Genomic DNA, 27,678 nt, shown 5'->3' on the forward strand with positions numbered 1-27,678 from the left:
TTGTGCAGTAATTTTCTTTTATCTCGCACTGGTTTTTCAGGGCTTAATACATCTGGAACTACCCTTTCCTTGTCTGGTGACAAGCCATACTCTGTCTTTGGCACTTCTAGTGACCTTGATGAGCTTTCCAGTTTGTGTTTAGCCTCTTTTTTCTCCTGAGACCATGACTTGGTAGCTAATAGTTTGCGTGGAGATGTACGTTTTACACCATCCCCATCAGCATTTGGGGGTGATATAATTAAAATCTCCCTTTCAGGTGATTTTTCAAGCACCTCTTTAATTTTTTCTTCAAGGGACTTTGCCTTTCTGTATTCTGGCAGTTTATCAGACTGAAGCGACTTACTGCTGGAAAAACTTTCACTTTTTGCATGTTCTTTTTCCTTCAATAGTAATAGCCTCTCTTTAGGACTAGGTATGTCTATTGCTTTAGAAGGTTCAAGTTTAGGAACTGCTGTTGACTTTATTGGTTGGCCAACACTGCTAATTTTGTTCATTCCTGCAGTGGCTTGTTTGGTTTGAATAATGTTTGATGACTTGCCCGAGACTCCTGGACTGGCTTTACTAACTGCACTCACTCCAAGTTTTATACCTGATGTACCTACAGGCTTTCCTGAAACAGGGCTTCCTGCAGGTTTTGTTGTGGGTTGAGGAGATCTATCTCGTTTATGCGACTTTGTGTCTGTCCTCAATGTGGATGGGGCTTGCTTAACCAGGACTTTATCAGGTTTTGGAGGAAGACATGGTTTGGAAATTGCCACTGTACTTGAAGGTGGAAGACTTCGATGTTGAGGCTGTAAAAGAGTAGGTCTGGAAGGGACATTGCTTCCAACAGAAGCACTCTTATTAAGTGGTTTTGATGCATCCACTTGTCCATTACTATCAACAGTATCATCTTTACTGGAAAACGAGTCAGCAGGAGGAAGGCGATGAAGTGATACAACAGGTGCATCGAGAGACTTTGCACGCCTTGATGATGATGGAGAATCTGTAGATCCTAAACTTCGCAATTTGGTAGAAACAGCAGATCCTTCAGACCAGCCCAAACGTGCACGAGCAAAAAGTACAGGAGATCGATCCCGCCTATGTGCCGATGCTACAGAGCGCCTAGCAGCTTCAGCTAGAGCTGGTGCCCGTTGCCAACCCTGATCAATTGGTCGCCTCACATCAGTTGACAAGAAATCAGGTAAATCGAAAAAACTTGAATCACCTTTCAGAAGTTCCTCAAACGAACTTCCTTGCCTTTTGATGGGGGCAGTTTTCTCCTTACCTGAAACTGATGCTGTACCTTTATCTTCACCTTCTTTTTTGGATTGGATCTTTGATTCCTGCCTGAGAGCAGTGCTACTTTTTACAACATCTTCTTCCTTGGCCACAGTATCTGATTCTTTGATGATGGCTTCATATAAAGGACTGGTAACAGATTCGGACTGTTGTTTCAGTCCTGGTTTGACTGGGTCACCTAAGGTCATGGATGTGCTAAAGCTAGCTTCAAAAGAGTCCTGGAAGCTCATAGTAGGAATTGTATCATCAACAACTTCCTCAGATGACTGCTTATCTATGGAGGGAACTAACTGATCTGGCTCTGGTTTGCGGGGTGTTACATCAGATTTGGTTCGCCTTACTACAGCTTCCTTTGGATGATGGTGCTGGCTACTTACGTCAGATTTTGCTCGACGTTGGACAAATGCTGCCTGTTGTCTAGATATCTCATACTTCTGTGCAGTCTGTGCAGCTATTATTTTCACAACGTCCTCTTGTACACCAAGATCTTTATCCAAATTTGAACTGAATTTATCTGCTGGCAATAGTTTGTCAGTCTTTGGAATGTTACTAGCAGAAATACTTGCAACTGAATCTTGACTAGAAACTGGAGGCTGATAATGACTTTGAGCAAATGCTGTTCTAAGAGCTTCCTTATGAAAACCTGACCCCTCACCATATTTTCGACTCTGAGGTAGAATTCCATTCTGAACTTCTGTTTCTGTTCTAGAAATGTCTGATTTTGCTCGACGTTGTATTAGTGCTCCACCACTTGTCTTTTCACCAGATATATCAGATTTTGCACGACGATCAGTGAAACGTGCTGCTGTTCTAGGATGTTTGTAAGAAGAATCAAAACTTTTGTTGCTTGATGTGGTGTGCTCTCTTTGCTTGGATGTAAGTTCTTTCTTAAGACTGATGCCCGATCTAACCAAGTCTACATGTGCTGCCTCAAGCATTTCAACACTTAGGTCAGGAACTAAGCTATCACCCTCATCCCTCTGCCTTGCAACATCTGATTTTGTACGGCGCTGTACAAACACAGAGCTTATAGATTCTCGTTTCTGAGTTGAAACATCTGAAGCTGCTCTGCGAGGTGCAAAAGGCGAGCCAGATACCTCTTTTGGTTTTGGCATAAGCCCCAATTTCCCTCGACCTGGAAGAATGGCACCTACTAGTTTCTCTTGCATACTATTCACTTCTGATCGAAAGTCTCTATCAAATGATAATGCAGGAGAAAAAGTTTTGTCTTTCTCCATTATCTCTGGGGAAAATTTTAGCTCATCTGTTTTCTGCTGTGTATCACTACTTACCTGTTTCAACAAACTGCCACTAGTATCTGTGTTAGATGGCATATGGCTGAAACTACTGGTGCTTGTCTCGGGACTGCTGGGAAGTGTTGGTACAATTGCTACTTCATCACAGCTGTCTGTGCTAACATTAGCTGATGACTTTTCTAATAATTTAGATTTGTCTTCAACAGGAGTTATGGAAGTTTTATTAGAAAAATCTTGACCGGGAGAGTGAATTTGTTTAGGGATATCACACTCTGGCCTGACTGAAGTAGGCAATGTACCAGCTGGTAGCCCATTTTGACTTGTGGCTGTGCCATTCATGGGATGAAGTTTGTGTAGAACATAGGGAATAGTAAATTCGGAAGATTCAATTTCTTTATTTTTTAAGTTTTCCTCTTCGTCACCACCAAAGTCTGTGCTGTCAGCAAGAGTAAGATCAATAGACTTCTGATGTGTCAATGCCCAGCGTTTACCACGATTAGCCATCTGTTTACTAACTTCATGGGAATCACTTTTCACTCTTTCTACAGGAGCACGATGAATAGTATCCTTAACCAAATTACCCTTTTCTCTGACATCTATTATTAATTCTTTCTCATACTTTTCATGATAATCCACGGAAAGAGTTTGTGCTTGTCTTTCTGCATTTTTCAGATTTTCTCTCAAATCTTTATTTGAGAGACCATCTATCAACAGTTCTTTTTTAGTATCAATATTTATGGGAATTATGTCATCAAATTGCTTGGTCTTTTCTACATTTTCAGAAATATCTAAATTAATGGCAGGTTTGATTTTAGATTCCTCCTCAGTTAACTGTGACTTCAGAGGAGTTTCAGAAATAATTTCCACGGCTGGCACATCACTTTTGACACCTAAAATGCTGATTTCCTTGCCATTGACAATATTTGTACTAGTAAATGTAGGTTTAACAGGAACTGTGTCAACAATCGATTTATCAAGTGCAGAAGTATCGTTAACAGTAAGATCATCGGTGTCCATTTGGAATATCTCTGGGCTCCGAGAACTGTCTCTTGCATTAGTGTCTGGTGCACTTTCATCCAGGGGTAAATTGTCCCCACCTGAATCAATGCTCCCAGATCTACTTCCGGCATAACTCTTTATTTTGGATCTGCAAGTGATACCATCTAATTCTGCCTCATCTTCTGCATCATCATCTTCATCTTGCTCTCGTTCCAGAAGTTCATACGAATCATGAGAGAGATCGTCGTGGGACAAAACAATTTCTTCTTGTGATCCAGTATCAGCTGTACCCAATAATATACATTCACTCCCTCCTTCAATCATTCCCGGCTCCTCCCCACCTCCACTTTCCGTTGAAAGACTTGAAGTAGTGCCGGGGTAGCTGCTGGAATAAATGCGTGTATCAGGAGTGACTGCATCAGGTCCTCTGTCAACAGATCCCATCTTGCTACCAGCAGCACTGTAACAGGTGCGCCGGCTGTCATCATAACGGGTGATTGGGGCATCTAACAGTCTTTCTTGTCTGTAAAAAGATTCATAATAGCCTCTTCCAGAGCTCGAATGATCATCTGGCAGATTTCGGCAGCTTGAACTTCGCTGCCATTCGTGACGACCGGTGGAATGAGTTATTACCAGTTCCCCACTCTTAATGTTAGTGTTAGTAGCACTGGAGGTAGTTGGAATGTTAGAGGGAGGATGGACTGTACGAACAGTAAACGTAGTTTGGGTTGGAGAAGCAGTAGTGAGAAGATGATTGGCTGTTTTCTGACCTGTGTTCGGGTGACGGTAAGGGCTCTGCGGATGTGGCTGCTGCCGTGCGTTCACAAACTCTTGTTCTTCGTCGTCCGTAGCATTCTGCTGGCCTGGGGTCCTGGGGTAAAAATGCTGGGGACTGGAAGTAACTGATGTCCCTGGCGATAGGGAAGTGGTGAGAGGTGGTGAGGGCGTCAGGGTGGGAGCAATAACAAAGTCGCGTGTGTCGAAGTCGTGGATATCGGCTGTATGTGTCGGTGATGAAGTCGCTGTCATACTCGGTGTCCTGCGGCGGGGATCTGTCGACCCCAGCGTCATCGATCCGCAAGACAGAGACGCTGGAGTGCCGGCTGAAACAATAACAATAATGAAACTATTTTTCCATTCATTTAAATCAATGCAAAAAGCAGTACGAAGACAAGCACAAACACAAAAATTGTGAAAAAACTGATCCACATGTTATGTACAATAAACGATGAATAAATTCGATAGTTCTATGTCTACTGTAGATTCAAAATATATAGGCACTGTCAGTTGGAGGTCCCTGAAGTAAATGCTGATAGTCTTTACTGTAGATTCAAAATATATAGCCACTGTCAGTTGGAGGTCCATGAAGCAAATGCTGATAGTTTCTTATGTACCCATGCAGGTGTGACACGTCCATTCCAAGAATGATATCAGCAAATAGTTGATAAATTTAATTTCAAAATAACAAAGAGCAAGCCACAACTGACACATGAGGTTTGTTTAAATAAAATATACTTGTGTCGAAGACATCACAGATAACTTTACTGACAAAGAAAGAATACAGCAGTTGAGAAGTGCAATAATGAGGCTTTGAGGGAGCATACACATAATTACCCTCATTGTTCCAGCAACTTTCCCAGCATGGTACAAGTTTTTCTATACTTTTCTTGAAGAATGACGAGAGCAGACAAAGCTACCTTTCCACAGTATCACATATCACTTGATCATAAATAATTCCCTGACCTTCCTGTGCCACATATGTCGTAATCAGAAGGCAATATACCCAGACTGTAATGTGGGTGAGGCAACATTTTCCATTGGAAAGGAATGCAGGTGTTTCATGTCGCATTGGTAGTTAATATTAGCAAAATCAGACCTCATGGCAGTTTGGCTGGCCACTTACTTCTAATGGCCCTTTAAAAGTTCTGTGAAGTGTTCCAATAGCATTGGGTATTGAGCAATGATTGTGGTCCCATTAGACATCCACTCCAGCACTAATTATTCTTGGATATCAAAGAACAAGCTCAGCACAACCTTTCTAGCCATGACAAGTGCCTGGACCTTCTTCAACTTGATGAAAAAAATGACTTCATTCTGTTTGTAAAAGATGATAGCATGTTTCCTAGATAGCCACAATTTGTAGAAAAATGCCCTCCTGTTCTTTTGTATTGGACCATGCATTCCAGACACTTTGCCATGCCCAGGCCTTGGTCTTCATTGTGAAAATATCAGACTCTCCATGCAACGCAAATTTTCTGTTATACGGCAATTCTCCCTTGCCAAAATGCCAATATGGGAAACTGTTTCCACATCAATTACAGGCTACTGTACAGGTTGTCATACACTGTTTGCTACTGTGACACTGGGCATATCACTTGAACACAGTGCTACATTTGAAGCACACTTCCCTATACAAGGCTTGTATTCAATAATAAATGTCACTTTCTTCCAACTAAATATTAAAAATGCCACACTACACTTTCTTGGATGTATACAATACACTTCTTCTGTTACAAATGGTTACTATGTGTACATAGCACAGTTGTCCTTGGAAATTCAAATTTTCTGCACAGATACAACAGATTAACAGTTTCACTACCCAACCATTTTGCAGATGAATGACAAATAATATTCTTGGTGTTACAGGCATTGGCAGTGTTTCACTTGAACAACGCTTACAATTTGGATGCCTGGTTAGCAATATTGAAGCACAATATCAGCAATAAATACACTAGACCCCACCAAACCCAACAATTTACCTCAGTGAGTAAATGTGTTTCTAGGATATAAGTGTCGGGGTGCACGCAGCCCTTGCGATGCAAACTGAGAAGCTACTTGATTGAGAAGTAGTGGCTCTGGTCTTGGAAACTGACATACGGCCGGGAGAGGGCTGTGCTGACCACATGCCCGTCCATATCCGCGTCCAGTGACACCTGTGGGCTGAGGATGACATGGCGGCCACTCGGCACTGTTGTGCCTTCATGGCTTGTTTGGGTGGAGATGAGTTGAGAATGCAAGTGTTCCCTTCCATTATATCATCGGTTCCTTTGTAAGATTCTGCTACTTCAATTTATGCTCTCTTCTAGACTGAATAAGTGAAAGGGGAAACTTCAAATCAAGTATTATTATTATTGTTGTTGTTGTTGTTGTTTCACATTTGCTAACGGCAATGGACATATTTTCTGTTCCCACTTACATATACACCAGTAAGTTACAGTATGAAAGTTGCACTAAATCTGTCATTAATTACAGAAAAATTTTCTGGAGAAAGTGAAGTAACATTTCTGGAGTGCTGACGAGATAGAATTAAGTTTCGAATTTCTTATAAAATAAACACGATTCCCGGAAAAATTTCCATTTCAAAAGTAGTTAAAACACTCAAAAATTTACCGAGAGAGATGGTGCAGTGGCTAGCACACTGGACTCGCATTCAGGAGGACGATGGTTCAATCCCGCGTCCGGCCATCCTGATTTAGGTTTTCCATGATTTCCCTAAAATGCTCCAGGCAAATGCCAGGATGGTTCCTTTGAAAGGACACGGCCGACTTCCCTTCCCTGTCCTTCCCTAATCCGATGAGACCGATGACCTCACTGTCTGGTCTCCTTCACCAGACAACCCAACCCAACTCAAAAATTTAGTGAACAGACTGCTGTATGATCTAGATGAAGTCCCATTACTCTGTGGAAAAATTCAAAAATTATTTTTAATGTACATTTAATCCTTTTTCTTGTAATGGTAAAGCACTGATCAGTCCCTCTTACACCAACCCTTCATCCCTTCCAAAAGGTAAAGAATGGTAGTCTTTCTATCAACATTCATTCATGCTGATTAATTTTGTGTCTCTAAGTAAATAGAATACAGTTTGCCATAGTTTTGCGTATGTTATATTGCAAAGAATGTCTATTTCCATGAGAAATATATTCCAGAGCACGGATAAAAATTATAAAGTATGAACCAATAATTTTGCATGAAATAATGGTGACATTTATGCTTTAGACATAATGTTCTAATCTGAAATCTTCATTGAGTGGCACACAGAGGTATGTCTGAGATAAGCTAATCAAAATCTCTGAAAATACCAAAAAAGATTTTTTTCTTCCAGTATCCAGCTCCGTGAAAGTTGAATGCTTGCTGGAGGTAATGGACCTAGATGGCCATTAGAGGACACAGTCTTGCCACAGCATTGCGCTCATAATGAGTGTGCACCACACGTCTCGCCATGTGAATACGCTGGCCAATTGTGGTCCTCATGTTTGATGTAAATATGGCCATCCAGGGAACTGTCAGTCTGCTCTGTACTTGCATCTGTTATTGTGCTTTATTATAATCGCTGTACTACAGACTATTTGATAACAATCTCACTTAGTGCTTGGTCTTTCTCTCTGGTAGTGATTCAGATCATCTCTCTCTTTGCTCTTGGGCTGTTGACATCACCATGATGATGGTTTCCACTTTGCACTTCATTGCTTCCCTGTGATGCTTTGGTATTGTCATTGTCTGTGTCTTGTCCACTGTCTGCCAACCATGTGTAGTTCAGCTACAGCTTGGTGTTGTGTTCCCTTCTGCAGGCATGACAGCTCTACAGAAGTTGTTAAGGAATGAATTCCAAGTAATAAGATTTTTCCAAAGAATACTCAGGAATGTCACAGTCTTCCTCTGTTCATATTCGGCAAGTTCAGACACACAATGTGGACAAACTCTTATGTTGCTGCAAAGAGTTTTGCAACAGCTGATTAGTGAGAGAGAAGTGATGCTGCAATGGAAGGAAGAGGAGCAGTGAGTAGTTATGTAGAACAATGTTATTGAAAGGCCATTAGGTGAGTCAGTGCCTCAAGAACATGTCTCTTGAGTTGCAGAAGAATGACCAAATTTCCCCAGTTCAGATATTTTCAGAGGAGCTCCAAAGATATCTTCTCACCATGATGAGCCATGGATTGCTGCTTTACTTGAGAAGAAGTATTTAAGAGTGTTGAACACCAAGATAAACGCGTCCTTAGGTCAGTCTGTGCCGGTCATTCACATCAATCTGCAACACTACGGAACAGATGACAAATGATCAAAAATTTCATGGGTGTTTGTAAATAGTACTGTTGTTCACAGTAAGCCTTGTCATTTTTATTACAATGGTTCAACCATAACACAAAATAATAAATGCAAATCCAAATATTTTGATATACTTCTCAGAATGTGAAATGGCTGCTAATGATGACTGTCAGTCATGGTTCCACAAACAGATTTTAAATGCAATTTTTGTCTGTTCTGCATATAATGGAATTTCCTGCCATATTCAGCTACATTTAAAACCAGACTGACAAGTATGTTCATATACCCAGTTTAAGGATCTAAAATCTTCTCCAAATCCTTGGTCAGTCCTGAACTTCCCACTATCCTGATGAAATCTAATGGAAGCTGCAGGATTTATGCATATACACTACTGGCCATTAAAATTGCTACATCAAGAAGAAATGCAGATGATAAACGGGTATTCATTGGACAAATATATTATACTAGAATTGACATGTGATTACATTTTCACGCAATTTGGGTGCATAGATAATGAGAAATCAATACCCAGAAAAACCACATCTGGCCATAATAAGGGCCCTGATACGCCTGGGCATTGAGTCAAACAGAGCTTGGATGGCATGAACAGGTACAGCTGCCCATGCTGCTTCAACACGATACCACAGTTCATGAGAGTAGTGACTGGCGTAACATGACGGGCCAGTTGCTGACCACCATTGACTAGACGTTTTGAATTGGTGAGAGATCTGGAGAATGTGCTGACGAGGGCAGCAGTCGAAAATTTTCTGTATCCAGAAAGGCCCATACAGGACCTGCAACATGCGGTTATGCATTATCCTGCTCAAATGTAGGGTTTCGCAGGGATCGAATGAAGGGTAGAGCCATGGGTTGTAACACATCTGAAATGTAACATCCACTGTTCAAAGTGCCGTCAATGCGAACAAGAGGTGATCGTGACGTGTTAGCAATGGCACCCCAAACCATCAGGCCGGGTGATACGCCAGTATGGCGATGACGAATACATGCTTCCAATGTGGGTTCACCGCAATGTCGCCAAACACGGATGCGAGCATCATGATGCTGTAAACAGGAACCTGGATTCATCCGAAAAAATTACATTTTGCCATTCGTGCACCCAGGTTCGTCATTGAGTACACCATCGCAGGCGTTCTTGTTTGTGATGCAGCGTCAAGGGTAACCGCAGCCGTGGTCTCCGAGCTGATTGTCCATGCTGCTGCAAACATCGTCGAACTGTTCGTGCAGATGGTTGTTGTCTTGCAAACGTCCCCATGTGTTGACTCAGGGATCGAGACGTGGCTGCACACTCCATTACAGCCATGCGGATAAGATGACTGTCATCTCGACTGCTAGTGATACGAGGCCTTTGGGATCCAGCACAGCGTTCCGTATTACCCCCCTGAACCCATCAATTCCATATTCTGCTAACAGTCATTGGATCTTGACCAAAGCGAGTAGCAATGTCGATATAAGATAAACTGCAATCATGATAGCTACAATCCAACCTTTATCAAAGTCGGAAACGTGATGATACGCATTTCTCCTCCTCACACCAGGCATCACAACAACGTGTCACCTGGCAACATCAGTCAACTGCTGTTTGTGTAAGAGAAATAGGCTGGAAACTTTCCTCATGTCAACAAGTTGTAGGTGTTGCCACCAGCGCCAACCTTGTGTGAATGCTCTGAAAAGCTAACCATTTGCATATCACAGCATCTTCTTCCTATTGGTTAAATTTCGCGTCTGCAGCACATCATCTTTGTGGTGTAACAGTTTTAATGGCCAATAGTGTATTATTTACATACTAGCACAGGTTTCACTTCACAAGATTTTTTAGAACAGATTTTATGGAAACAGCTTTGAAAGCCTTGTCAAAATAATTTAATACCAGACAATGTAATAACTGTCCGACTTGTCTGACTTGTAATGGCTTCAATGTGCTGTAAGCACCTCAGCTTGTTCCTGTTCTGCATTTAAATCAATTTTTTAAATATATATTGCTGTTAATAATTTTAGTGAATATCTTTTACATTACAGAGAGAAAGTGAAAGGTCTATAGCTTTTTATGGCTTGTCCAACACCTTTCTATACCAGTAAAACAATTATTTTATTCAGAATGATAGTTTCACTCTGCAGCAGAGTGAAAATCTCATTCTGGAAACATCCCCCAGGCTGTGGCTAAGCCATGTCTCCGCAATATCCCTTCTTTCAGGAGTGCTAGTTCTGCAAGGTTCGCAGGAGAGCTTCTGTTAAGTTTGGAAGGTAGGAGATGAGGTACTGGCAGAAGTAAAGGTGTGAGGACGGGGCGGGAGTCGTGCTTGGGTAGCTCAGTTGGTAGAGCACTTGCCCGCGAAAGGCAAAGGTCCCGAGTTCGAGTCTCAGTCCGGCACACAGTTTTAATCTGCCAGGAAGTTTAATTATTTTATTGTTGAACTTGTGAAAAATTCTTTTACTCTACAGATATAATGTAAATAATTTTGCAAGATCATTTTATATTATAACATTGGTGCAAAAATTTGTCATTTTTTTTTTTGTTCTGCAAGTTGGTTTTCTGGTTACTACAGGTCTATTTATTGATTATCGTTTTTTATTTGCAATTCACTTTCGCTATTTGAGTTTACATAATGTGTTATTTGGAGAAAGTGAATGGAGCTGTAAACACTAGAAAAAGAAGTGCCATGTGAAGAAACTGGAACATCCTTCTGTTTGTGTTCAACAGACAGGTGATAGCAGCACAGACAGCCAGAAACATTTTTTCTGTGTATGGGGATAATGTTATTGGACAGAGCACGCCAAGAAAATTGTTCTCCCATTTGAAGGAGGATTGTTTTGACAGTAGCGACTCTCCATGTTCAAGAAAACCTTTGTGATTCGATGAAGACTGTTTAAGCACATTAATCCACAATGATCCTTGTCAGTGTACTACAGAATTGGTGAATGTGATGAATTATGATCATTCTACTATTGTGCAACATATGTATGCAATGGTAGAAGTTCAAAAATCACATGTATGGGTACCGCATGCTCTAAGCCAAAATCACAAAAATCAGTGGGTGAACATATTTGTGTCTCTGCTTGCTCATCATCAATTGATTAGTGAACAATACTGATCAGCCACTGTCATGAATGATGATGACAAACACCCAGTCCCATTGTTATTTCTGTCTATCAGATTTGAGACTAGTTCATAATTTGTGAATGTTATTTGCCCTGTTGCCCTACCTTTATGCAACTGAGTCTGGTACTCAAGATTAATTTTACCGATTAATGTTACTAGTGAAGCCTTGAGTGGCTTCTCATTTAAATCTTATTTATACATTCTTTTATAAACTTAGGCTGAGTGATCTCAATTTAAAATCAAGCTCTGCACATTGCTACTTGTTCTTTGCTGAGATTTGCATTTTACTTCATTATTTATGAGCAATAAAATAATATTTTCAGGTCTACATTAAACATTGTTTAATAGCAGTCAATTGGCTGTTCTGATTTCCTGTCTTTACAGGTGTTAACTGAACCATTAACGAAATATGTTTTCTGATGCTTGATGTATATTTTTGGGTACATGTCTTAACTAAAATGTTTTTGTCTGTTTTAGTTGCTACTGAAGTCATCTTTACATGGTGGTATAACTAGTGAGGTCAAGGTTTGCACTAGTTTCAATTCTAGTTTCAATTTAAAATTAAAATATTAAATATTTATTGGTCATTTCTTGCATTTATTTAAGTTTGGTTTCACATTTTTTTAAATCTAAAAAACAGCTTGGAGAAATTCTTATTTAATAAATTAATCTTTTCCTGAAAAAGTGGTTTTTTTACTGGCACCATACCACTCCTAGCTCCTTGCCTGCTAAAAAATTTAAATGACAGAAGTCAAAACCTGCCTACAATGCTGTGAAATGCACATGCCTGGATTTTAGCCCCAATACAGCACCCAATTACAACTTGACAAAAATTGTATTCATGTTGACTTTGCCCATCTGTCTGGGGTTCAGAGTGGAGTTACATGCAGTGGTACAAAGACCTTCAACAAGGTCCTCTCCAACATGAAGTAAAAAACTGGAAATCCTTATCAATAAAATTTTCCAGAAAAAATCCTTATCAATAAAGCAAAAATGTATTATTGTTACAGTTTTCAGATTAATTTTCCAAAAATAGTAATTAATGTATACTTTGACTGATTCCATATCCCTGAAGATTTTCCTTCTTGATGAGATCTACTGAACATGAACAACAAATGACAAAAGTGAACTTTAAGAACTTTCAGAATTGGCAGGGAGTTAACAGTCAACACAACTGGTAGCTTTTGATTAGTTCATCCAGCCCCATTTCTACGATTTTTTCAGACTAATGACACCATATCAGCTTTGAGAAATCTGACAACTGTTTCCAACTATAGAGAACAGGCAAACGCACCAAACCTGAAGAATACTACATTAATTCAGAAGAACAATGTGCCTTTATGCTGAAGTGGTGGGATATGTTACAATACAACAAAAAACATGACACACACACACACACACACACACACACACACACACACAAAGGATTTGATCAAAATTATAAATAATGTCTAGCATAACAGTTATCAGTATAATAATAAAAACAATGTATGTAAAAGTTGGCCAGGTACAAGAAAGACTTATTTTTATTTATATATGTTTATGTACACTCGGAGAGTGGTGTGCTGACTACATGCCCCTCCGTATCTGCATCCATTGATGCCTAAGGGCTGAGGATGACACGACAGCCAATCGGTACCATTTCGAGAATGTTTTAACTTTAAGTTTGAAATCAAATAATAAATGGCAAAAGGAATATTTTTTTCATGTGGTAGATTTACATATTGACAAATTTCTGATTTATTTCCTTTACCTGTACTGTGAAACCTTGCTTCTAGTCAAATTTCATGATCTAGGTCAATGGGTTTTAATGAGTGAGTTGTGTGTATCTACATATGTGACACAAATGGCCATATCTTCTGATTGCTTTGTCTTAGAAGCTGTGACATAAATTTGAACTTGATTATGTCTATCTGTTCCTCAGGAAAAGCCATCTTAACAGACAGAGAGTCGGCTAACAAATGACAATTTTTTTTTCCCTCCCATGTGAAATAATTACAATCACAACTTCCAGACTTTTTCCTCTAGTTGTACTGTGAAGCTTTGCCTCCTGCCAAATTTCATGAGTCTAAGCCAACAAGAAATACCCTACAGGTTTTGATGCACGAGTTTGTGAGTACCAAAGTATGCGACATAAATGACTATACCTTTTGACTGCATTACCTTCAAAGCTTCAAATTTTTATACCATTAAGGGACTGTAGACCTTAGTATGTGACATAAATTTCAATTTCATACCCCCACTCTTTCCTAAGAAAAAGGTTTTTAACAATCAGACGGACAGGCATACACGCAGGCAGATAGACAAACAAAGTGTTCCTAGAAGACAATGCTTCCCAGACTTTCTTGCACCATTACCCTGAGTGCCACCAAATCTTAGACAATACCCCCATCTACACCCTACCACCATTCCCCCCCACCATCACCAATGTCAGCACCTGACTAAACATCAGAATGAAAAAGAACTTTCTTTGAACACTTTTATTTTAAAAATAGTGAAAGATGAATGATATTTTGTTTTCTGGAAGTTTTATTGAGTCACAAACTAATGAGCCAATGAGACAATTTGTAATGCTTATGACTAAAACCATTTTTATATTTGAGTTGTTTTCAGCGAGTGCACATCATAAATCATGTTCCAGATCCATTCAGTTACTTGTTTTAACAACAATATTGTTATTCAGTCCTGGAATTTACAACTATTGTTTTTATTTTCATTGCTATCATAATCAAAAATCACTTTAACATCTATAAATCTTGAATCCCACATTTCTTTTCCAAGTTTCATGGGTTGCATTTCCTCAATTTTGAACTAGCAGAAATTGGAAGACTTCAGGCTGTTAAGGCTTTGTGTCTGTCCATTCTAATAATAATAGTAGTAATAATAGTAATAATAATAATACTATGTACAGCATCAGAAAAGTCTTAGTAAACATGGGCTCTACAACAAGAGCTATAACTACTACTTCATCTTCAATACTGTGAAATAAATTTCTTTGCCTGCAAGCTCCTTGCTTTCCATGTTTTGGGATGAGACAGTATGGAGCAAAATAAGAAAAAACTCTTTAGTACTCATGGATTCTAAAGTACATAACTTAAACGCCAAAGGCACTTGTTCAGTAGGAGAGAGGTGTTTCACACTAGCAACTATGAACCAGTACTCAGAGCTCGGAGCTCATATGGTATGCACATTATAGCCTGTGTTTACGGGACTTTCCTTTCTTGTTTTGGTCCATCCTACCACCTCTCAAAATGTGAAAAGCAAAGAGCTCACAGTAGATGACATGTTTTTCACAGTATCAAAGATGAAGAAGTGCTGATAGCACTTAAGGTATGCATTTTAGAGCCTATGTTTACTATACCTTTTTTGCTTCAAATGATTGTTCCCATCATTTCCCTGAATATTGCCCACTCCTCCTGGGACACACTGCATACTGTTGTCATGCTGTCAATTAGTTTATTTATCTGTTTCAAAGTCAGCAATGAAGCAGTTTATGGTCTATTGCACAAACTATCTATAACATGGAGAAGACATTTTCATGAGATATTTTGCATTTGCTACATATATGTCTTGCTTTTGCCATGATCAATGTATGGTACAAAGCACAAAGTATGTGTGTGATAGGTGGACTCTGAGAGAAATCTGTGATCTCCATAATGCTAGTAACTGAGAAAAACATAATTATTGATAACTTAGACAGTCAATATTAATCTTACCAAATTGTGATAGTAGCACAGATCTTTTAAAAATAATTTAGTTTTGTGACAGAATCAGAATCAAACCCTTTTGTTTTTACCCCTCACAAACTTTCATTTTACCTCTCAGGGAGTAATCACTCCCAGGTTGGGAAACACTGCTACAAGAGTTTAATTTTTAATGATTACGATATGGAATGCTAAAAATGAATATTGCAAGAAAGGTCCTTGAGATTCACACTGAAAAACTTCACATAACCGTGAGAAAAACCTGTATGATTACAATGCTCATACAACAAGTTGTAGCACAGCAGGCTCCAGAGCTCACAACATTGTACGAAAATGATTGATGGGAGAAGTCCTTAAAATGTTGTTCAGGGAAGGCATCTGACCAAGAAAAAGTCAATTCATGTGCTTCATTACTGGAATTTAGCTTGAAGGAGAGAGGAGTTGACATATTACTGGTTTTAAAAACTAAGATCCAAATGTAAGTCTAACTTCTCTGAAGTCTCATATAGAATGGTGAATTAATTATGGTCTAATTACAGGAAGGGTACAATATACCTTCTATTCTATAACTGCTGTTTCAGAGGAGCAAACTATGGCCAGCACTGTCACTTTCTCATTCATCCTACATTATTAATGACACAAAAATTAACAGTGCTCAGCACTAGCTTTCTATTTGTTCTGATTTATGGGTAGCTAACACAAAATAAAAATGCAAAAAAAAAAAAAAAAAAAAAACAAGTAAGACTACAACACAGCAAACAAATTACAGATGACAGGAAGTAACTCCTGCAGGATGCTACAGGGTAAAAGATTCATACTACAAACAAACAACAGGTTGTGGCTAACCCATTTTCTGAAATATACTATCCCTAGGAGTGCTGTCCAGCAAGTTATACTGGGAACTCAGATGATAAGAGTAGTATGAGCAGGCCAAAGCAACGAGATGAGTCGTGGATTACTCATTTGTCAAGAATATACCTGTAGATGGTTCTAATCTGATGGGCAATTTCACATGAAGGGTCCTCCATAATAACCATGAAGCCAATGAGCACACAAATACATGCAGAATTTCATTAATATAATTAGTGAAAAACAGTCAATAATATTCTTCTGGGTTGTCACCTGTAAAATTCTGACGTTTAGGCATCTGAGGAAGGCGCCTTGCAACAGATGCCGAAATGTCAGAATTTTACAGATGATAATGCGGCCTCAAACCCAGAAGAATTTTACTGACTGTGACAATGGCCACGGGAGCCTACATTTACATTTAGTGAAAAATACTTGAAAATGGGCAACAATGTCTAACAGAAGTCATGTATAAAAATATGCTCATCAAGCGGTGGCAGAGCACACACACATAAAAGAAGACTGTAAATAGGCAAGCTTACAGAGCCAGTGGCTCCTTCTTCAGGCAGAAGAGTTGAAGGTGAAGGAAGAGGGGTGAAGGAGGAGGATTGGAGAGGTCTAGAAAAAGGGACAGATTTTGGGAAAGTCGCCCAGAACCATGGGTCAGGGGAGACATACTGCACGGGATGTGAAGGAAAGACTGGTTGTTGGGGACTGCATCGGACGAGATTTGAAAACCTGAGAGCTTACAGGTGAAAGAAAGGAGAAGTTATTCAGATATTCTAGGAATTTTAACATGCCAGCCTCACCATGAGTCCATAGAGTAAAGATGTCATCAATGTATCTAAACCAAACCAGGGGCTTTCCTGGCATCCATAAGTCTTCAGCCCCTGGTTTGGTTTAAATACATTGATGACATCTTTACTGTATGGACTCATGGTGAGACTGATCAGTTAAAATGCCTGGAATGTCTGAATACCTTCTCCAAATTAAATTTCACATAGTCCTATTCCAAATCCCACACCACTTTCCTTGATGTTGATCTCATTCTCACTGAAGATCAGCTACACACTTCCGTCCACATTAAACCTATAAAGAAACAACAGTATTTACATTTTGACAATTGTCATCCTTTCCATGTCACACATTCCCTCCCATGCAGCCTTGGCATTCGAGACAAATTTATTTGTTCAGAAGCACACTCTTTACAGCAATATACGACCATTCTCACCTCACCTCAGCCTTCAATGCACGTAATTTCCCCATCAGCTTAGTTCAAAGGCAAACATTGCAAGCCATCACATCCAGTCCCAGTACTGCTGATCCCTCCAAAAAACTTTGAACCACTGGTGCCTTAGTATTAGCCTGGTCTGGAATGTATTAATCAGCTACTTCGACAGGGCAATGACTTCCTAAAATCATGCCCTGAACTGAGATCCACTCTGTCGGAAATTTTGCCCACCACACCTAGAATATCTTTTTCTCACCCTCCCAATCTCCACAATATTCTTGTCAGACCCTATTCTCCTCCTGCACCCATCTCCCTACCCCACCCCTATGACCATCCCTGCTACAAGACTTGCCCCTATGCATCTTCCTATCACAACCTATAGCAGCCCTGAAACTGCAAAATATGTACTATCAAAGGGAGAGCCACCTGTGAAATAACACGTCATACACCAGCTGTTATGGAAACATTTTTCAATCTTTTACATCAGCATGACTACCACCAAATTATCAATTAGGATGAATGGATATAGACAGAGGGTGTATACTGGCAACACACAATATTCTATTGCAGAGCATGCTCTACAACATTACAGTCATGACCTCAGTGGCTGTTTCACTACACATGCCATCTTGATTCTTCCCTGAGACACCAGTTACTCAGAACTCTGCAGGTGGGAACTAATGCTACAACATGTCCTCGGTTCTCGCCACCCACCTGGCCTTAATCTACGTTAATTTCTCCCGTCTCAGCATTTCTTTACAGCAACTACTCTTTTCTTCACTCCATTTTAGTTTTCTACATTCTTAATTGTCTTACCTGTCTATTTTTCACCATCCCTATCCCAACCCTTCTGCCTGAAGAAGGAATCACTGGTTCCGAATGCTTGCCTAACTACACCCTTCCTTTGTATGCATGTTCTGCCACTGCTTGGTGAATAGAGCTTTTATCTACTCAATTAAATTATTTTGTAAAAAGTTGATTCTCTATTTTCTTACAGGAGGGTTAATTTTAAAAAATGAATAATTCATCAGTTTTTGCAAAACAGATATATGTAATATGAAACTAAACGAAATGAAAAAATGTAAAAATGAGAAGCATGCAAATACGTTATCTCATATATGTTCCCAGTATGCTCAATTGGAGCACAAATAAGAAGCATACATAAGCTCAACCATTGACCCAATAAAGTCGTTAAGGAGATTTATACAAATAAAATGCACTATAAAGAGAAACTCCGATGAAGAAAACAGGATATAAGACAGTACTGTCAGTTTTAGAATCTAGAATTTGTTTCCTGTCATATGTCTCCCAATAAAATCACACCAATTAAATGAATGAAAACCACATCTTAACTATGAAGGACACAAGAAAGGAATAAAAATATGTCAAAAAATGACCCAAAAAATAACTTAAATGTAGAATAAGCCACAACTGCAAATAATGTCCTCCATTGCTTTGGAGACATTCACAATGAAAGTTTCTGCACAAAGAAAGTTATCCCATTCCTAATCAGATCATCAAAAAATTGACAGATGTGGATAAAATCTTCTGACCAATAAAGTCTAAGTGGTTAAGACTCAGATTATAAATCTAAAGACTTCAGATCCAATATTTTTCTGGCTCTTAGAAGAGGGGGAGTCATAGCTCGGCACTTTGTGTGAAAGCTTATCACTTTATTATCCTTTTCTGAGAACCTATATGATGTTCAGTAACTCATTAGGTGAGTTACAATCTATGCTCACACAATTACAACAAGTAAATTTAATGTTTAACTATAGAACACCTCCAGGCATAAAAATTACTCTTACATCAGGGAGTGAAGGAAAGACACCACAAATTATGCAGATCCCAGGAAAATGACAACTTATTTAAAATTGTACATAATGCATGAAATCTAAAAGTACAGAAAGAAGCTGAATGTTTTATAATCACCACCCATCTCTGAATTTCCCCTCCAGAAAAGGAAATGTCACATGGTGAAAATCCAAGTTCTCCAACACTCCACTATCATAATCTTCCCACATTTAAAATCAAAAACTTATCCTTTCTTACACTCATCAGCACTGGAAGCATCAAATTTGTTTATAAAAAGAACCATATCTTAAGTTGCCTGTACACAAACTTTTCTTTATTTATTCCATGCAGGAGGACAATCGTTTAAATCCCCATCCGGCCATTCAGATTTAAGTTTTCTGTGATTTCCTTAAATTGCTCTTGGCAAATGCTGGGATGGTTCCTTTGAAAGGGGTCTGGCCAATTTCCTTCCCTGCCCTTTCCTAATCTGAACTTGTGTTCCATCTCTCATGCCCCATTGTCAACAAGGCATTAAATGCTAATATTTACTCCTTCCTTCCTTTTAACCATGGATTGTTAGCTACTGGATAATATGGACAGATACACTGCAATTTCTCATGCAAAGTATATCTTTCTGTCTATATTCAATTAGCTACAAATGGTTTGTACTTTATGACACACTTTCTCTTTTTTACACTAGCAGGATTCTTATGCTGTTGGAGTAAAAATGAAAGGGCCAACTTTCATGACGCAGTAGATATCGGACCTCATAATCTACTCAAATACAGTAGTAATTACGTAAATAAAGTTCTTCATTTAGCTGATGATTGTTTTTGGTGCCCAAAAGCTCCTACCACCAATAAAGGCAGTTGCAAATCCTTGCAAGAAGAACAACACAAAGCTTTAGCCAACTTTCGTTTGGTAGGAGAGTGCTTGAAGAGATAACCTGAGCACATACTAAGTGGAAAGATGTAAATGGACCAGCTAATAAGAGCCTTCATCACTCAAAAAATAGTTTGTGACAACCAAGGACATTTAGTTTACTGTGAATTCTTTCACAACAAATAAACATGAAATGCAAGCTATCAAAGTTTGGCAGTCCTTAAAATGTATTTTCACTACTTCTGAAACAAGTCATTTGAGTTTAGGCTACTGTCTGTTCCCAAACATTACTTTCTATTTAAAAATAAGTAGTTTTCCAAACCAACAAACCACAGTGATACTGACAAACATATAGTTATACATGGGGTTAAATTGCACCATTACCCTTAGACTATACACAAACTCAAATTTACTCCATAACAGCCTTTAGCAGTACTAGCAACAAAAGAAGAAGTACCGTAATTGAAATATTATACATCATCACTACACATATATAATCATTCTATAGACACAAATTTGGAACATATGGCGAAAAAAATTTAAAAAAGTAACTAGTACGAAAATATATTCAGGAGTCACATTATAAATACAATAGTGTCGTACTGTTAAATACAGTATCCATTTTAGTGCCTAACCTGTCACAAATTATTAATTTGATAATGAAAGTAATTTCAGTGTGAATTAGTTGTCATGCCAATTAAGCATGGCACTCAAGCACTGCAGGACACACAACTAGCCCCACAAACAGTAGCACCTCCAAATTCACAATTACTCCTGCAACAATATTGGATGATTTTTATCTGAGTATGTTCCCCAATTCTGAGATCAAGATCTATAACATACTGTATGCCTCCCTATGCATTTCACCTCAAATACTGATAGTCTGTTTTTTAATGGCATTCTCTCCTCATTTCCTAGATTTCCTGAATGTAAGATTGTTTAAGGTTACTAAGTAAGAATGCTATTTTGTAACAATAGAAAATGTCAGAATGAACAGACTTCATTAATGTAACGTAGTTATGTTTAGCTATTATTACTTTCTCTTCTAGAAAATTCTACAGAAACCTCTCCGTGATTATCAAGGCAGCGGTGAGAGAACAATTTTTTCAGGGCAGATAAATGTAAGTAAAAACTGTATGAATATTCACAAGACACAACCAAAAAATGCAAAAAGAAAAAAAAATTCATTTCCCTTCAATAGTCAACAGTAGTCATAGATAAAACATGCTTAAAATGTAAAGGTAACAACTGAGAAAATAAAAAGTAACAAAACATGAATCAGATGAAAAACACTTCATTACAGACCATGAAAGGAAAGTAACAGTCAAATAACCTATCTGCTAAAGCTATGTATTAATGTAACAGATGCATTCACTTGAAAATAAAAGTAATACAAGCATTCATGAACTACATACATATACTGAAACAATGTAAATTATTACATTCACAAAATGATGCAATGAACCACATAAAAACATTCAAGGATTAAAGTAAGTAAGTAAAATTTCAGGATTTAAACACAAATATTAAACAAAAATTCTGATAGTATGTGGGGACATACTGGATACCTGTTGAGAACAGGGATATCATTAGTGTTAATTGAAACATGCAGTGTGGCACCTACCGACAGCATTATCCCCCAGTGGTAACAAAGGATGAGCTGATAAACTGGTCCCCACGTTCACTACACTCGAGTGGACCGAGCTCGAATGTCGGAACGACTGAGACCTGGGGACGAGAAGAGGAAGGGAATAAGCAGCACGCATGCCACCAGTTCATACTAGGTGCCCACATACACATTATAGAAGCTCTCTGCTTCTGTTCTACATTTTTCTTTTCAAGAAGAAATTTCAAACTTTGCATGCTTTTTACTGGTAATCTTTTGCACAGAACTGGAACTAACAAGTGCTCTCAGTTTTCAACAAAAAAGTGCAATTAGAACAACCTGTCAAGAGCAAGGACAGCTTTAATAAATGGGCATTACAGAATTAAGTAAAAATTTACATAATCTATTACTTTAATACAAATTTTACATTCTGATGTACAGGCTAGATTGATGCACATTTATCTGTTTAACTCAGAGGGCACATACATGCAACCAATAGTTTTGACAAATTAACTAATAGAGCATAAATAAATAGAGTAGCTTCTCAGATTATGTAAGTATCTTTTCCAATTTCTGGCAAAGAGCATAAAGCATAAATACCTACAGGCCACCTACAAATTAGAAAAGTAGCAGCAATACATGTTTATCTTCTGAAAACCTTTAATTTGCCAAACTTCAATAAAACAAATGGCAGTAAATATTCAAAATATATTGCTATTATCACGCTACTGATAATTGAAAGTTTCTTTATATATTCAGACATGGTGTAATTGAGATGATAATTTTGGCATTGTCTGTTGCTGTGCTTGAGTGACATCCAAATGGCATGACAAAACTAAGAATACAAAATGGGGCCCCTGGATCTACTGATCACACTAGCTACAGCTATTACCAAAGACTAATTGTGCTTATCTATATTACTTAAAGCAGAATTCAACTTTTGGTGAATAAATAAATAATATATTGGTACTCGAATGTAAAAGCATTACTTTCAACGCCCCCCCCCCCCCCCTCCCCCCTCATTCAATAGCACACTAATTAGTCACAATGGCATTTCTTATGATTTAAGAGTTATTTTCTGTCATAAAAAATAACAAAAAATCATATTTTTCAGCTATTCAGTTATAAAAATTGCATCTGAATCCATTCAGATCCTAGGACCTTTTATATACTACTGTGTGAAAACTGCCACCTGCAAATTCTGCAGAATATAATATTTCGGAAAACCACCCACAATGACAATCATAATTTCCTTTAATCACAAAAACCACATACTGGGTTAAAGTAATGTAGTTAAGAGCTACAGGAATTTGAGTTCTAACATTAAATGATAAATGCAAAAGTTTTCTATTCATAAGATAAATTGCTTAATCACAATCAAAATAACAACACCAATTATTATGATTGTTGCTTTTACTATTTACAAAGTAAATATTTTGTGGACTTGCATTTAATTATGTTTTTATTCATGTTAGGAAAAGGGGAACAGAAGAGTTACTACACGTATTTAGCACTTAAAAATGCAATGATGAAATGAAATCTAGCTTTGCCCCAAGCATATAAATAAGAGAAAGCAGATCCCAGAGTCACTCTTCCCTCAATCACACACTACACACTGAATCCCGTAGTGCTATGTTGTGAGTCTCTTGGTGGAGATGGTTTACTGGTGCTTTCCTATTACCTCTCAATGAACTGTGATTATGTACCTTTGCCACATAGACGACTGTGGTGAGTATTCGTTCAGTGCAGTGTTGTATCTGTATTGCTGTTAAAGAAGGGCACAGAAATTAAGAGGTGTGAGAGAGGATAACTTAATGCAACTCCATAACCCACCCCTCTTGAATAACACCAAGGTGCACATCTAGCTTAACATCCCCATCTGGTGACACATTACCAGTATGCTGGTGACCCCTACTCCATGAGAGACTACAGACAGCCTTGGCATTTGCCCCATAACAATGGCACACACTCTAGTGACCAGCAATTGCAAGTCAAGTCCTCTCAACCAAATTTAGGTGACTGAAATTTCTGCTACCATTAGAATTCAAACCAAACTCTAGACTGGATGCTAGGATGTGTTAGCAAGATTAGCTACAGAAGCTGTACCTGTTAATTCAAAATGAATCAATTGTTGAAGCACAAGTTATAATTTTTGGATGAATATGTTTTCCATTTTCTCTTCTCTGCTTTGGCAAATGAACCATATAATAACCAAGCAAACGTATGGTGTTTCCTTTATATTCCCCTTAGTGTACAAGCACAAACTTATAAAACAGACATCGGTGTAAATGACATTAATTACTGAAGTGACAATGACCTTATAATGAAAATAGATGTGTTCAAAATTGCTCTGTGGTGCAACAAAAAGCCAGAAAACATATGTTTACTTACCATACAGAAAGGCACTAACAGGTGAACGGTATCACTCTGATGAACAAACTGACTGCTGGCTTTTGGAAACTCAAGTTTCTTTACATGTAAAAATGGAAAAAGAGTGGGAAGGGTAATGAAAAAGAATTTTTTATAATATTATACAAGGAAATCATCCAGTAGAGTTGCTCATGAAAAAGAACAATACACGATGAAACAGACAGTAACAATGTGTTTGTTCACTGATTATATCTCATTCTATCGTATTGAAATTCTCTTTGTTCATGCCCAGAATGACTTTTCTGCACAGTATTGAGAAAAGTTCCTTACCACCACAGACTTTTTTCAGCACTTATGACAACTTCCTAAACTTTGTCTCTCTTTTTATTCTTGACCTGAAGCCATTTTTGTTTCCTCAAGCACCTATAGTTTTCCCTTACCTTTTCTTACTTTTCACCTCTTCCTTTGCCTCAATGGTACCGTAAACTTATCAGCTTCAGAAACATTTTATTGTTTGTCTGTCTTTTCAGTCATTTCTGGAAAACACTATTTTGTCTCTCTTTCAACTACTTTAAGTCAAATGCTGATTTTTAATCTGCTGAGATGATATTTCTTCCATTGTCAGCTACTGCAAGTTTCATTTTAGGTGATTGTTTACAGTCAGAATCTTCTATATAGACAATAATTGTCTTCTAGTTGCTGCCACTTCAGTTTCACCATTTAAGTAATTTTTTTCCCTTAGATTCTTTTGTCTCGAATATCCCCCCCTCCCCAAATTTAATGCCAAGTTATAAATGGCCTAGTTTTTACAGTCATATTCAAATAGTAGACATATTCTAATCGGTAATTTTTCCTTGGTATAAAACAAGAAAGGGATTGAAATATTGTGAGAAATAAACCAAACACATAGCAAAATGTCAACCTTGTACTATGTGAAGGTGATATAAAACACATAAAAACACTTACTACGTGCATGTAAAATTGTTAAGAGCACTGTGTTGTGTGTTGGAATAAAGCAATAAACTGTCACGTTTATGTACAGCAAACACTACTAGTGAAAACAATAAATATAGTGCAACTGTTTTATCTTGATCTCCTTGTCTCTTTCATAAAATAAACTCTCAAATTCGCCCTTTTCTAATTCGACCAATATCTTCTTCTCCTACACACTCCATTCAAAAGGTCCCCCCCCCCCCCCCCCTTGCCATAGTGCGACAGCCCAAAGTGGAATGGTATTCGTCATGAGAAAAATTGTCCCACTACCTCAATTACAAAACAATGATAAGTGATTAATATTGCATTACTATGAGCACATATTTATGTTTCAGATCTAAAATTTTGTAAAAAAAAATGTTACAGGTGTTTAAGGTGAAGGGAGAAGTGAAATGAATACAGACATTAATGTGTAACAGCAAGGCAGAAACTCAGTAGAAAATCATCACATGCAATAGAGAAGCTGGCTGCCAGGATATACAACGAAAGCCATCCACTACAAAACAACTATTGTTAAAAATGCTAAAATGTCATTCTTTTATCAACAATAAATGATTTCATATTGTTTTAGTATTGGCTCAGTTGCAGAGTAGTTGAGCTTTTGGTCTTGAGCTGACCACAGTTTAGGTTGAGGTATTGATCCAGATCTGTCTGAAGCAACAAACACCTAAAGAGTGAATCAACTTTATAGGGTTCTTTAAAGACATGCAAAATCAGTGATAAATTCTGGTCTATGGAGTATGTTCAATTATAATTTAATGGAGTTCTGAACATTGGTAATTTTACATAACGGTAAAATAACCGAATTTGACTAAGATTTTAGCATTTGAACACAAGACTAAGCAAAGAATAAAAGTTGCACTAATCTTTAATGATCACATAAGGATTATAATTTTAGGAGTAACTCAGGGTGGGTCAAAGAAAGATTAAACGAAACTAGAGGAATATCCAATAGTTATTTGATACAGTGTAGTTTGCATTGCAAAGCATCGGCTGTAAACAGCAGTGTCTCCTGGTCTTATGGTTGGATAACTCTACCATTTGCCTTTAGAGCTTGTAATACTCTCAATGCTGTGTAAGTAATAGGGAGCATTCATTAGTAGCTGGACATTTGATGAGCCTCCTAGGAGCCTGTTTACTCAAATTTGCTATCTTTTCTATGAATTTATGGAACAATTTAAAATAATGAAAGGAAGTTTTAGTCACTCTTATTGTGTTAAATGTAACATCATTTGGATAAGTACAGTAGCTAGCAGCCAACACCTGGAAAGGATGAGTTTTGCAATCTTTAATAAAGCAGTGGTGGTTTCCCCCCCCCCCCCCCCCCCCCCCCCATGTGATAGGATTGTGGGCAACACGCTAGACTCAGTTTCAGTGAATGTGCTGACCAGCTGACAAATGTGACAAATGCATGTCAAAAAATACTGTTTCTTGTTTTTATCGTAGCTGGATTTACTCAAAATGTTGTCCATTTCCATTCAATTCATAACATAGTGGTAATAGAAAAAAGAATATCATCACTATCATCACTTTGTGTGTGTGTGTGTGTGTTCAGATTGAACACTGCAGAATTTGCCTTGTCAGTAGTGTTAGCATCATGACTTGATCTTAGGTGCCAGGACTGGTACTGTGACATAACACTGAAACGCAAGTGTCAGTGTGTATTATAGTTGAACAAAGACAACGTGAGTCTGGACAAGATGACCAGGACTTTACTCACAAAACTGTTTTATCAACAGCAATGGTGCTGCTGTTGTTCACATGCATAAAAGCATTAAAGAATATGGGGAAGTCCTCTTTCTGCACCAAGGTTGAGGAAAATGATTCATAAGTTCAAATTAACTGGCGATCTGGAAATAGCTCCTGGGAGAGGATAACAGGCAATTGTGATATGAGTGGTTGAAGAAGTTACTGTTGCCTTGGCTGAGAATGTTGGATACAATGTGTGATCTTCAAGCGTGCACGAGCTATGTCATGACAACTGAATATTCCATGGTCCACCATTTGAAAAGTACTATGAAAATTGTGAAATAGTATCTCTAGTGTGGTTCCAGGATATTGTGGCAACAGATGATCATCACACTGAGCAATGTTTTTAGCCTCAAACGTAAATATTGTTTGCAATTAGCAAATGGTACCATCTCATGTGGAGAATAAACTGTGTTTCTTTGAATTGTTTATTTGTTATTTCACTTCTGCATGTCCTCACAAATGTTCCACAAAGTTTCATTGTCCTAGAATTATTCATTTTTCATGAGTCCCTCTCAAGTAGCAAAAGTTAAATTATAACCCTTCCCTTCCATTAAAAAAATTCCAGAATCCATTTCATCTAACTGAAAGAAGGAGATGAATATATCAAAGAAATATTGATTGCGATCAAATAAATAAAAGATTTTTTCAGAAGATATGTATGTTAAGTTAGAGGAATTTCTTCCAGGAGGTAATATTAATGATAAATTTTCAGCTATAAGTGCATAAGTATATCATCTGTAAACGAAAGAAAATACACATGATCACATCAAAATCTATTCTATTGCAGTTAAATTCACAGACT

At 38.1% G+C, this 27,678-nt stretch overlaps 1 protein-coding gene across 1 annotated transcript in view; it reads right to left on the reverse strand.

The window, feature by feature from the left end:
- LOC126334852 (FERM, ARHGEF and pleckstrin domain-containing protein 1) overlaps positions 1-27,678 on the reverse strand; it is a 648,075-nt gene that overhangs the window by 118,635 nt on the left and 501,762 nt on the right. The window contains exons 10-11 of the mRNA XM_049997520.1: positions 21,780-21,883; positions 4,307-4,639 (exon numbers count right to left, since the gene is read on the reverse strand). Of these exons, the coding sequence (XP_049853477.1) occupies positions 4,307-4,639; positions 21,780-21,883 (437 nt within the window). The remainder of the gene's footprint in view (positions 1-4,306; positions 4,640-21,779; positions 21,884-27,678) is intronic.

This window comes from Schistocerca gregaria, chromosome 2 (genome assembly GCF_023897955.1).
Source record: "Schistocerca gregaria isolate iqSchGreg1 chromosome 2, iqSchGreg1.2, whole genome shotgun sequence".
In the NCBI taxonomy this organism is placed as follows: Eukaryota; Metazoa; Arthropoda; class Insecta; order Orthoptera; family Acrididae; genus Schistocerca; species Schistocerca gregaria.